General features: G+C 47.2%; 2 protein-coding genes and 1 long non-coding RNA gene across 6 annotated transcripts; 1 reads left to right on the top strand and 2 right to left on the bottom strand.

The window, feature by feature from the left end:
• Positions 1 to 660: 660 nt before the first annotated feature.
• LOC103460070 (uncharacterized) lies at positions 661 to 6,515 on the bottom strand. 2 transcript variants are annotated; one of them, XM_081615027.1, is made up of 2 exons: positions 6,048 to 6,515; positions 661 to 2,921 (listed from the first exon to the last, which is right to left on the bottom strand). In XM_081615027.1, exon 2 carries the CDS (start codon positions 2,845 to 2,847, stop codon positions 1,585 to 1,587), a length of 1,263 nt encoding a protein of 420 aa, XP_081471153.1. In that variant the 5' UTR covers positions 2,848 to 2,921; positions 6,048 to 6,515; the 3' UTR covers positions 661 to 1,584. The 2 variants fall into 2 exon arrangements, with proteins under 2 accessions (XP_081471153.1, XP_081471151.1); XM_081615025.1 differs by lacking the exon at positions 6,048 to 6,515 and adding an exon at positions 5,209 to 5,586.
• LOC145554718 (uncharacterized) lies at positions 5,558 to 6,168 on the top strand. The gene is made up of 2 exons (XR_014090704.1): positions 5,558 to 5,646; positions 6,036 to 6,168. It is a non-coding gene; the product is annotated as an uncharacterized LOC145554718 (long non-coding RNA).
• Positions 6,516 to 6,643: 128 nt separating the features above from the next.
• On the bottom strand, positions 6,644 to 11,555 carry LOC103460069 (uncharacterized). Of its 3 annotated transcripts, none has more exons than XM_081615028.1 (6): positions 11,354 to 11,555; positions 10,435 to 10,529; positions 9,929 to 10,085; positions 9,528 to 9,707; positions 9,198 to 9,245; positions 6,644 to 7,535 (listed from the first exon to the last, which is right to left on the bottom strand). In XM_081615028.1, the coding sequence occupies exons 1-6, from the start codon at positions 11,541 to 11,543 to the stop codon at positions 7,036 to 7,038; spliced, it is 1,170 nt and encodes a 389-aa protein (XP_081471154.1). In that variant the 5' UTR covers positions 11,544 to 11,555; the 3' UTR covers positions 6,644 to 7,035. The 3 variants fall into 3 exon arrangements, with proteins under 3 accessions (XP_081471154.1, XP_081471155.1, XP_081471156.1); XM_081615029.1 differs by having other exon boundaries at positions 11,387 to 11,555; XM_081615030.1 differs by lacking the exon at positions 11,354 to 11,555 and adding an exon at positions 10,680 to 11,347.
• Between the last annotated feature and the right edge of the window lie 55 nt (positions 11,556 to 11,610).

Below are 11,610 nucleotides of genomic sequence, written 5' to 3'. Positions count from 1 at the left end.
GGTTGTTTTGGTCAGAACGGTGCATCACTTTAACCAGTAATTCAGGAAGCAGATGGAGGAGATTGATTGTTTCCACAGATTATCTGTCTCATAACTGCTACATGGTGACAGCTGTAACAAATATGGAGGAAACATGTTTTTATTAAAGTTACAAACTGCAGCCTGAATAAAATGCAGCTACTAGCATGTTTAGAAGTCTGGATAACTTTATGTGTATTTTGCTCGTTGCTTTAGACTGTTGCTCGTTGGTGGAGACATTTCAGTATCTAAACTAATAGAAAACATTAAACCACCTACTAGCATCCTGGATGTGGACTGTTGGATGATAAATTCATGAGCAGTAAATATTGAGCTGGTATCAGGATTGAACCAAAGAAAGCAAAGCAGATGCAGCCTTTAAAACTGTGACGCTTTTTATGGGTCAAATAGACTCAAAAAATTGTAACAGCAGCTGTTTAGGGGGCCCAATGTCATCTTATGTCAGGGGGCCCAAGATTCCTGGTGACGCTCCTGGTCGTAACAGAAACTATCCCACATCTGTGCAGGAAGTTGAGTCTTCCTTGTGTCTCGTACCGCAGCAGCAGCAGCAGCAGCAGAGGAAACAATGAATATTTTGCTCCAAACACACAAAAAAAAATCAACAAATCTCAGGACTTTGAATTTGATTCAGTTTAAACGTGATGATTTATTTTTTCAAAGTTGTGTGTATTGATGTATTTACGGCAATCAGCTGAAACATTATGACCACCCACAGCTGAAGGCAGGCTAACATCTTCCTCACTCATCAGACGAAGCTCAGATCCGGTCTGGAGGTCAGACCGACTCTCACACTTTGAAGGTTCTCCTCAGCCCATGTTCTGGACCCGTCTGAGTGTTGTGGGTCAAGATGTTCTGATTCGGTCTGAATGGATTTCACTTGATAATCTTCTCAAAGACGCACTTCACTTGTTCCTGCCTTACATATATGTAATATTTAACTTTTCCTAATATTCTAATCTTCTCACACTGAATATGAGGTTTTCCTTCTTTATGAGCCAGAATCTTAGAGAATCATTTTAGCGATTGATTTATCTGAACTTTTAAAAGGATCCATGATTAGTTGCAACAACAGACTTTATCTGAATAAAATACTTATTTCAGATATAAAGACGATACAGTAAAATACTGTTAGCTCCAGCTACTGGCGTTAGCTCCAGCTACTGGCGTTAGCTCCAGCTACTGGCGTTAGCTCCAGCTACTGGCGTTAGCTCCAGCTACTGGCGTTAGCTCCAGCTAAAGTCCACAGATCACCCTTGGCTCCCTTTTTCAGACCGTAGGGGGCGCTGCTGGTTACAATGGGCTGTGCCGACCAAAGATAAGCATGTTTAAAATTCAGCTGAGTCTTTGCTGCAGTGAAGACGGCTGATGCATCAGCACTTTTCTCAACAATGTGATAAAATCAACTGATTATTGTCTGTTCTGCTCGTGATTAAATGTTTCTGAAACCAAATATGTTTTTTATGAACAAAAGAAGCTAAAAAGGTTCTGGAGTAAAGACCCATTTAATTAGCAGTGCCCGCGTTTCTTCATCGACCATGGGAGTAGCTAAAGATTCTTCCCTGCTGCGTGGGTTCTCATGTGCATGTTTAGATTTCCTTTTCGGTTAAATTTTTGTCCACAAACATCACAACTGAACGGTCTGTATCCTGTGTGGATTTTTATGTGGCTGTTTAAATTTGACTTTTGGTTAAATCTTAGTCCACAAAAATCACAGGCGTAGGGTTTGTCTCCTGTGTGGATCCTTACATGCGTCATTAAAACTGACTTTTGGTTAAATCTTTGGCCACAAATTTCACAGCTAAAAGGTTTGTCCCCTGTGTGAATAATCATGTGTCTGTTTAAAGCAGATTTGTGGGTAAATCTTTGTCTACAAACGTCACAACCAAAAGGTTTCTCATCAGCGTGGCTGCCCATGTGTCGGTCTAAATGTGCCTTTCTACTAAATCTTTGTCTGCAGACATCACAAGCAAATGGTTTTTCTCCTGAGTGGATTTTGATGTGTCTGTCTAAATAGGCCTTTTCATGAAATCTTTGTCCACAAATGTCACACCCAAAAGGTTTCTCCCCTGTGTGAATTTTCAGGTGTCTGTTTAAATGGGATTTCCTGTTAAAACTTTGTCCACAAACATCACAGCCAAACGGTTTCTCCCCGCTGTGGATTTTCATATGTCTGCTTAAATGTGTTTTTTGGCTGAACGTTTGTCTGCAGACGTTACAAACAAAAGTTTTTTCTACTGAGTGGAGTATGATGTGTTGGTCTAAATAGGACTTCTCATCAAATCTTTGTCCACAAACCTCACAGCCAAATGGTTTCTCCAAAGTATGAACTTTCAGATGAACTTTGAGATGTTTTTTCTTGGTAAAACTCTGACCACACTCGGTACATTTAAAACATCTCTGATCTGTCTGGACTTCCCTCTCCTGGTCCATGTTTGTATTCTCTCTGAAGCCTTTGCAGTCATTCTCATTGCCTTCATCTTCTGACCCAGGATGGTTCACCTCATCGTCATCATCACTGATCTCCGTCTCTGAAGAGCTGGAAGCATCTCCATGAGGGTTTTGATCAGGATTTTTGGTGCATTCTGCTGCTCCGCAGCCCTCTTCTGTCTTCATCTGCTGAGCTGAGCTGCTGCTTGGCAGTTCTCCATCTTCTGTTTGATGAAGATCAGAGATCAGAGGTTCCTCTTCATCATCTTCACTCTTTATGAGAACAGCAATGACTGGAGACCTGGAGGCATCAGCCTCCTCCTTCACGCTGAGCGGCTCCCCCTGCTGGCTGCTCCAGGGCTCCTCCTCTTCCTCCTTCATGTGGACGGGCTCTGGGTGGTTCTGGTCCAGATCAGGACTCGGTTCTTCTTTAACCAGCAGAACCTGATGAACATCTGCAGGGAACACAGAAACACTTTATGTACATAATGAACAATGAAACCTGTTAACATTATACAGACACTGAAACATATTATTGAAATTATAATTATTACACAATAAAGCATTTTTAACTTTCAGGAACAATAAGCAAACAGTCAACTGGAGTTTCTGAGATAAGCAGGTAGATATTGACATGTAGATATGCAAGCGCCTTTTTCTCAAATGTCCTAATCTGCTTTAAAGTGCGCAGCACAGAGTTGAACGGTCAGTGAAACTCCTAAAGATGATGACTGTGAGATTCTAAAAATTAAACATAAACCAGGATAAGAAACCAAAAATTAACCATCACCAAGATTCATGACTTTGACCGTCGTTATTTAGCCCCAGTCTGTATTTTCCATGTGTTTAAAAAAAGAAAAGTAGTTGTTGTCTCTTTTGGCTGAGCTTAGGCTACGCTCATGTCTCTTTAAGGCGCTGCGCTGGTCATGTGACCAGCCAATCAGCAGCAAGAAGTCAACGACACGGTGAAGCTGAGAAAATGGCCGTCGAGCCGGTCGGGGAAACGCTGTGGCCACAGCCTGGACACATCCTGTGACGTGAGCTTTATTTTGAAAAGTAAGCATCGGGGGCGTGGCTTATGTTCCCCGGGTCGGCGCCATGAGCCGAGCGCCACGACCCGGCAGGTGTCCGGGCTGAAGCCTCGGCTCACAAAGGACTTTTAGAAGTATAACTTCTCAACCTGTTCAGTTGTTCAACAGCTTTTAACTAAAAGTACAAAAGTTCTCATTTATTTTCAGATGCTGAGGTCCAACAGAACCAGAACCAGAACCAGCTCTGTGGTTCTTCCACCGTCTGTGTTTATATGGATGCCGTTGAACACTTTGACTAGGCCGGTCTCAGTGCTGTGGTAACCATGGAAACCAGACTGAAAGCGGCTGCTTTACTGCTGACACAGATTTTCCAGTAACGATGCTGATGAAGGGGAGGTCAGAGGTCAGCAGCAGGGATCTGTTTTTATCAGAGGTTTGACCTCTGCTGGTTTTAAAGCCTGGAGGAAAATCACCTGATGAGAACCACGAGTTTATGATTCAGGTCAGAGGGATGGAGGCTGGACTGTCTGAAGGACAGGTGAGGGTGGATGGACAGGTGAGGGTCGATGTCCAGGTGTCCAGGTGTGGGTCGATGGACAGGTGAGGGTCGATGGACAGGTGAGGATCGATGGACAGATGAGGGTGGATGGACAGGTGAGGGTCGATGGACAGGTGAGGGTGGATGGACAGGTGAGGGTGGATGGACAGGTGAGGGTGGATGGACAGGTGAGGGTCGATGTCCAGGTGTCCAGGTGTGGGTCGATGGACAGGTGAGGGTGGATGGACAGGTGAGGATCGATGGACAGATGAGGGTGGATGGACAGGTGAGGGTAGATGTACAGGTGAGGGTCGATGGACAGGTGAGGGTCGATGGACAGGTGAGGGTAGATGTACAGGTGAGGGTAGATGTACAGGTGAGGGTAGATGTACAGGTGAGGGTCGATGGACAGGTGAGGGTAGATGTCCAGGTGAGGGTGGATGGACAGGTGAGGGTGGATGGACAGGTGAGGGTCGATGGACAGGTGAGGGTGGATGGACAGGTGAGGGTGGATGTCCAGGTGAGGGTGGATGTCCAGGCAGCAGGAAGCGGAGCTGCATGGTTCGTCGTTTCTGCCAGGCTTTCATAGTTCAGTGCTGGAAATCGAGTCATTTTCTCTGCATTCGTCATGTTTGGGTTCATTGGTACTGAATTTATTGTGGATGTGCAGATTAATCTTCTAATGTTTTTAACTTATCAGTAAAAAAGTTGTCAGTAGTTACATTTCATAGTGAAGCAAATGCAGATTTTTGAATGTTTCTGTGTTTGACGGATCTGCTGGTTAAACCTGAACTCATGTAGTCATTTAAACAGTGAATTAATCCATCAGTGGAAACCCAACGGTCAGCATATAATCCGTCATTCTTCAGCTCTTCATGATGGCGGCTTGTTGATCAATGGAAGCTAATCATCATTTTCTCAGCCTTTCATGTCGTCAAGCTTTAAACAAACATTTTCTCTGACGGATCTTAATGCAACTCAAACTGTCAGAGTGAAAATAAACTTTAGCTCCATTGTAAATGTGCGGCGGCCATATTGGATAAACTCCTAGTTCTGCATCCAAAGAGTATCAAGGACCAACAGCTTCACATGATGGAGAACCAGCGGCTACATCCTGGCAGCCGCTGCCGGCCTGCAGCTCCCATCCCCGATGAAGAAGGTAAATCTCCAAACCTGCTGTGTGCAGCCGATGTTCGGGGCTGAAAGCAGCATCCAGTATTTCGTGTCTCTGCTCCTCTGCTGCATCCAGCCGCTGTTTGACCTGCTGTCTCCACATCTCTGCTAGCTTTTCTCTCTCCAAACTTTCCTTTAACAGTTACTGAGCAGCTCCAGCTCAGCCTCGAACCGTTTCTCTTCTTTCCAGAGTTCACCAACTGCTGCTGTTTCTGTCTCTAAGCTTCATTAACTCTCCCGCTGCTGCTCCGTGGACAGAAACCCGACAAAACGCGAAGGACGGCGCTCCGACTGCCGCCATTGTACCGGAGAGAAGCACGAGTCTGCGCACTGGGGCCAGAGGCTGGACCCGCCAATCACGGAGTAGAACACCCGGAAGTCCCGCCCACACCGGGCATCAGCGAGGCGCTAACATGTCCGCCATATTGAGAGGGTCATGTAAGCAATTATGGGATTTCTGATGATTTAAAATGTTTTTATAGTTTATACTTGACGTGCAAATAGATTTTGTCTGTTTGAAACTGACTTTTCTCCTCAATAATTTGTAGTAGGTAGTAAAACAAAAAACAGTGAATCTTAAATTACCAAGCATAAATTTCCCCTTTACTTTAATGAAATTTTAAACCAATTCCAATAAATTCATGTGCCAATATAACTTGCATTTACTTTGCATAGTTTTGTGCTGTAAATTTGCCCTTTCCTGTACAGTGTGATAAATTGGATCAAAAATGTGTGTTTAAGTGGAGCAGTCTCAGCTGTTACTCTGTTTATTGGACTGGATTACTGTATTTCCTGAAGACGGGACGTTTTTATCACTTTCCATTCAGAGGCTGCAGAACCTGTTTCAGATCCTCCTGGCCCCGCCCCCTCAGGTGGTCATCAGCTGAGCAGCAGGTGTTCAGTGGGGCTGAGATCCGGCCTGCATGGAGCCCATGTCCCCTGTCCTCTCCTGATGAACCCTGGGAGAAAGAGTAGCCATCTTGGAGGACAGATTCTGCAGAACCTCATCTTCCATTTATTATTCATATTTTTTCACATTCCTACAAGAAGGTTTTAAAGGCCATCCAGATGTTTCCTCATAGATCAACAGCAGCAGAAATGCATCGGTCTGACCAACAGGAGTTTATAGAGGAGCTCACCAGACCCAGCTTTTATTTTGATAGTCCACTTCCACTTATTGGTAAGTGAATTTGCATATTAGCTCAGAGCTAAATAGTTAGTTTGGAATTAAACAGCTTGATAACTAAGTATTTAGTTAGCTTAGAGCTAAATATTTGGTAAGCAAGCTAACTATGTAGTTAGCCAATTAAATATTTAGTTACAATCTGTGACATTTATTAATGAATTAATAAATTGCTGAAAATTTAACCCCCATTTTTCTCTAAGAGGCTAAATGAACCAAAGTTTGCTGTACATTTATAAACTGCAGTCAAGGTTTTGTTTAAATTATGAATATTTTATTTTTAGTCTTTTTCTGTAGGAAATGAGAGTAAAAACATTTCAGTGGGGCAGGGAGGGGCAGCTCTGGCTCCTTTCTTGGTAAATTATGGGTTTGTTTGTGTTTCCTGTGTTTCATGTTGACAACTTACCAAAATAAAGTGAGTTGATTGGAAAATAAAAGTAATTAGGAGTTTTTCTCCGTTTGTCCTGCTGCCAACATGAGGACCAGGTGAGCAGGATGTCTGCCCTCATATGGCCAATAAATAAAGAGCCAGAACCGACCGGATCAGAACCAATGGCACCGACTGGGTCAGAACCTGGTTCCGGCCCTGCAGCAGGTCAGCGTGTCCCGCGTTCTGGTTCTGGTCGGATGGGTCAGTAGGAGGCTTAGAACCGAGAGGCTGGATGCTGCTGCAGGGACCCGGTAGCGGGGTTCTGCTGGTGGTTCTGCTGCGGGTTCTGGTCCGGTCCGGGCGGTCCGCTGCTGGTTTTGTGCCTCAGCATTCGCAGCGCAGTCTCTGAGAAGTCCCTGAGGACGTCCACGGCGTCCCGCTGCAGCTGCAGCGACTCCTGGACGAACTCCTGCTGGCTCTCCACCAGCAGCTGGACGGACCGGGTCAGAACCTCCAGGGAGCGCGACACCGAGCCCAGCAGCAGGCGACCCGCGCGCTGCTGCTGGAGACTCTGGGAGGACAGCCGGGTCGGGGACGGCCGGGACGGGGGCGATGGGGCGGGCGGCGGGCCACCGGCCGCCGCCGATGAAGAGCAGGAGGGGGGAGCGGCGCCCCCTGGAGGGACGTTGCAGGACTTCTGGTTCTGGTTCTGGTGGGTCCTGGAGTACGTGAAGACGGGTTTGATCCTCTGCCTGACGTCCTGGGAGGACGGACCTGGAGGACAGAGGGGGGCACTGAGGATCAGAACCTTTAGAACCAGCAGCCGGACCTGAGGTCCGGAACCTTCAGAACCGTTCAGGACCAACCAATAACGTGTTTCTGTTTCTCCCTCCCCACCTTCCACTCGCACGCGGAGCTCCAGACATGCGCAGTGGTTTCCTCTCAGCGGCAGAAGATGTCGGTCTAATAATCAGTAATATATTAGCGCTGCATAAATCATCAGAAGTCCGATGGCCACAGCTAACTCAGCAGCGCTTCACTTTCACAGTCGGTGGGGACAACGTCTAACTTTTCCGTCACTTAGAAAAGTAGCTCAAAGGAGGTAAGCTCTGTTAACGTGATGTTAGCAAAGCTAGCTGTACAGAGACACATAAGCATTTGTGATGAAAAGAAAAACGTCACTGCCTGAATTATTGTGCGGAGGTGTTGACCAACATGTCGTATATATGGGACAACGCTGTGTCCAAAAGTCTGCAATATAGTGATGTGACATTCAGAAACAGTCTGATTCTCCTGCATGGCTCTTTACTTATTAGATCGGACTGGAGCCTCACTGAGAGCCTATCAGATTACCATACATACATGCAGTGAGTACCACGCCTGCATGCGCATTAAGAAGTCCGACCATCAGAGGAGTTGTCAGTTCACCATACGCAACAAGCTATGATGAAAATAAGTCATTAAATTGTTTTCAATGATAACTATATAGCTACACAGGTGTTGTCGTGGTTTTAAAGTGTATTTAAAGCAGTGGTTTCCAAACTATTTCTATGGCTTACAAATAGCTGTCTGGTTGAACGACGTGTGTGGGGGTGGTGGATTCTTAGAGACTCCCAGCCCCGGCTCCAGACGAACAAGGGGGGGAATCAACGTTTTTGGGGGCAAAATGAATCGTAGCTGGACAAAGACAACAACATCGGTAGCCTACAGGCTACTTGTTAACAAGCTTAAGGTGCTGTATTGATATTAGCTAGTCATCTTTTAGCTAACTTTACCTGCATCCAACAGCTTTACTCAGTCAGTTAGTTTGGGGGAAGAACTGTGGAAAGTTCTTTGCGTTTTGCTGGTTTGCTGCCATGATTCTAACACACCTGAGTATCTCTGCACAGCAGCAGCAGGTGGAAGAAAAGCAGAACAAAGTTTGTTCTGCTTTTAATATTATTTAAATGTATTAAGGATTTAATATCTAGGTGTTTTTATGGGAATATGGATCTTTCAGATCAATTTGAGAAGCAGCTTTGATCGTATTTCTCATTTTGTCACGTCAGTTAGCGCGGGGCGGTGGTCTTGGTCTCGGGTTCGGTAGTCTTGACCACAACACTTCTGTTTCCACAATATTCCACCTCCATGTAGCAAATCCTGCTAACCATCCGGCTCTCATCCAGTTTGTTGCTGCCTTTTTGTTTTTGCCTTCACCTTGTTGACTTTCAAAGTTTCCGCCATTTTGCTTTGTTACGCTACTGGTGAGGCATTATGGGTAAGAGGCGCATTAAAAGGATCGATTTAAAGCGTTTATGAATTGATGTCGGGCCATTCAAAGGAAAATCAATTCAAATCGATCAGTGGATGTTTGAAACCCGGCCCTAGTCCAGGCCCAACAGAACCAGACCCAACAGAACCAGCAGCAGACTGAATCCTTCATCATCGCCGTCTTACCTTCATCGTCGGCCTGGTCGAACTCGGAGGAGGAGTGGATCAGCTCGTCTGTGAAACATCAACAACATCAGGTCAGCGGAGGATGTGACTCCGTCCAGGAGATTACAGGTCAAAGGTCAGGGAGCCAGCGAGCAGATCTGCAGACCCCACACATGCTGGACTTGAGCTGTGTGTGGCCCCGCCCCCAGGTGCATCAGTTATGATGACTGTTGTAATTATGAAGGATGTGTTGATGGTACAATAAATCGATTGGAACATTAAATGTTGCAGAAATTAATCTCTGCCTATTTTTACCACCATTTTTAAAGCGTATGGTTTTAATTTGCTCACCAGGTTCGTTCTCCGGCGAGGACAGAGGCGACATATCGAAGGACAGGCCGTCGCCGTGGGAACCGGAGTTCTCGTTCAGGTTCAGGTAGGAATACGGCGCCGGCGGCTGCATCAGCGAACCCGTCTGGAGCAACTTGGGAAAATCCTCGACGGGACTCCAGTCCTGGTCGCTGCCGCCATCTGGAGACCCAACACGACAGCAGCTGGTCAAAGACCGGGCCAGCACGCGCGGCCATGTTGGTTCTACGGCAGCCCAGAGCGGACAAACCACAGACGGGACGGGAGGTCCCCAAAAACGATCTGACACAAATCTAAGCTGAGACCAGGTCTACTCGGGCTGAAGATCTGGAGGACAGAGGGGAAGCAGAAGGAGACATGGAAACAGGAACACAGCTGCTGACCTCTAGAGGGACTCATCATCAGGATGCGGTGCACCATCCGCTCCACCGGGCCCAGACGCTTCTTCCTCAGGTTGGAGCCGTTGGGGCCCCGCAGGGCCAGCAGCCGCCGCTTCCCGTCGCACTTCAGGTCCGCCCACTTCTTCATGATCTGCCGCGTCTGAGACGGACGGAGAGGGAAGGATGAGACGAAGGCTGTGATTGGCCCAGAAGAGGACGGAGGGGGATGGATGGGGGACAGAGGAGGACGGATGGGGGACGGATGGGGGATGGAGGAATGGAGGGGGACGGGAGGACAGAAGGGGAACGATGAGACGAAGGCTGTGATTGGCCCAGAAGAGGACAGAGGGGGATGGATGGGGGACAGAGGAGGACAGAGGGGGACGGATGGGGGATGGAGGAATGGAGGGGGACGGGAGGACAGAAGGGGAAGGATGAGACGAAGGCTGTGATTGGCCCAGAAGAGGACGGAGGGGGACGGAGATGGACAGAGGGACGGAGGGACAGACCTCTCGGTGGTTCTCTCCCAGCCCGTTGATCTGATCCGTGATCTCGGTCCACTTCTGTTTCTTGGTGTCCACCGACACGCCGCGGTTAAACTTCTCTGGAGGAAAAACACTCAGGATGAGGATGATGACCTGCACAAATAAAGCCTTGGTCCAATGGGCTAGAAGGACCTAGTCAAAGCCCAGAGGTAAAGCTCTCGCTCCAGTCTGACTGTTTCAGTCCCAGCCAGGCCCAGAAATATTCATACCCCAGCAGATTCGGGCTGCGTTTCGATGCGCCGCCATGTTTCCTCCGTCGGGTCAGTGGGCGGGGCTCCAGATCCACCTAAACTCTCCCTCCAGTTCACGTAAAAGTCAACAGTAACATTGTGCTGAAGTGATGCTCACTCCCACCTGCAGGTGGCGGTATGTCTCTCCTGATCGATCAGATCTGCTCTCAAAAATACCTGAACTATTTCTAAAGCAGCTCCACAAAGTCACTGATTTGAATTTCATAAGAAATGGCTGCTAAATACCGGTTAACCGACTAAAACTACTTATAAATACTTTTATGAACTTGAGAAAAATCCATTTATTATTTCTGACAGAAAGTAGCTTTGAATGAAAGTCATTTAAATTCAGGGTGTGAATAATTTGGGGTTTTGCAGCAGAAGCTCAGATTCAGAAGCAGAAAATGATCAAATGTTTCATTTTCCTTCTGCTTCATGTTTATTTAAAATCTCTGAGCGGTACGGTGGCCCTGCTGGCCCACATGCAGCAGCTCCGACGCTCCGATCTTCCACTGGCTTCATCCCATCTGGGGGATTTTTCAGGGATTCAACCCAAAATTGTGTTTTTGTTATGAATCATTTCATTACTAAATGAAAATCTGAATGACTCAGGAAGCCAAGATATTCAGGAGGAGACAGAAACGTTGCATCACCTGATGCGGTTGCCATGGAGACAGAAAACTCACTGAGGAGGATGTGTCTGTTCTTCTTCACCTCGTCCAGCAGCAGCTTCACCTCCGTGTAGGAGAACCGGGGTTTGGACCGGAACGCTTCCTTCACTCCTCCATGGACGCCGTCTTCCTCGTCTTCGCCCCACGCCGCGTCGCCGCCAGGCGCCGCCATCTTCTGATCCTCTGGGAGATCCATCAGAACCGGGCCCAGACTCAGCCTGGACCTGCAGGGAGGACAT

The sequence above is a fragment of the Poecilia reticulata genome, chromosome 13 (genome assembly GCF_904066995.2).
Source record: "Poecilia reticulata chromosome 13, P_reticulata-male-v2, whole genome shotgun sequence".
Lineage (NCBI taxonomy): Eukaryota > Metazoa > Chordata > Actinopteri > Cyprinodontiformes > Poeciliidae > Poecilia > Poecilia reticulata.
Note: the sequence above shows the minus strand (reverse complement) of the source record. Positions and strands in the feature narration are given on the sequence as shown.

What these genes read in the sequence shown, in the direction of transcription:
- LOC103460070 (XM_081615025.1), bottom strand. Translation starts at nt 5,311, where the DNA reads ATGTGGAGACAGCAGGTCAAACAGCGGCTGGATGCAGCAGAGGAGCAG. An exon ending in ACATCGGCTGCACACAGCAG is followed by an intron (nt 2,922 to 5,208) that starts GTTTGGAGATTT and finishes TGTTCCCTGCAG; the next exon opens with ATGTTCATCAGGTTCTGCTG.
- LOC103460069 (XM_081615028.1), bottom strand. Translation starts at nt 11,543, where the DNA reads ATGGCGGCGCCTGGCGGCGACGCGGCGTGGGGCGAAGACGAGGAAGAC. An exon ending in GATGATGAGTCCCTCTAGAG is followed by an intron (nt 9,708 to 9,928) that starts GTCAGCAGCTGT and finishes TTGGGTCTCCAG; the next exon opens with ATGGCGGCAGCGACCAGGAC. An exon ending in CTCGCCGGAGAACGAACCTG is followed by an intron (nt 9,246 to 9,527) that starts GTGAGCAAATTA and finishes GATGTTTCACAG; the next exon opens with ACGAGCTGATCCACTCCTCC.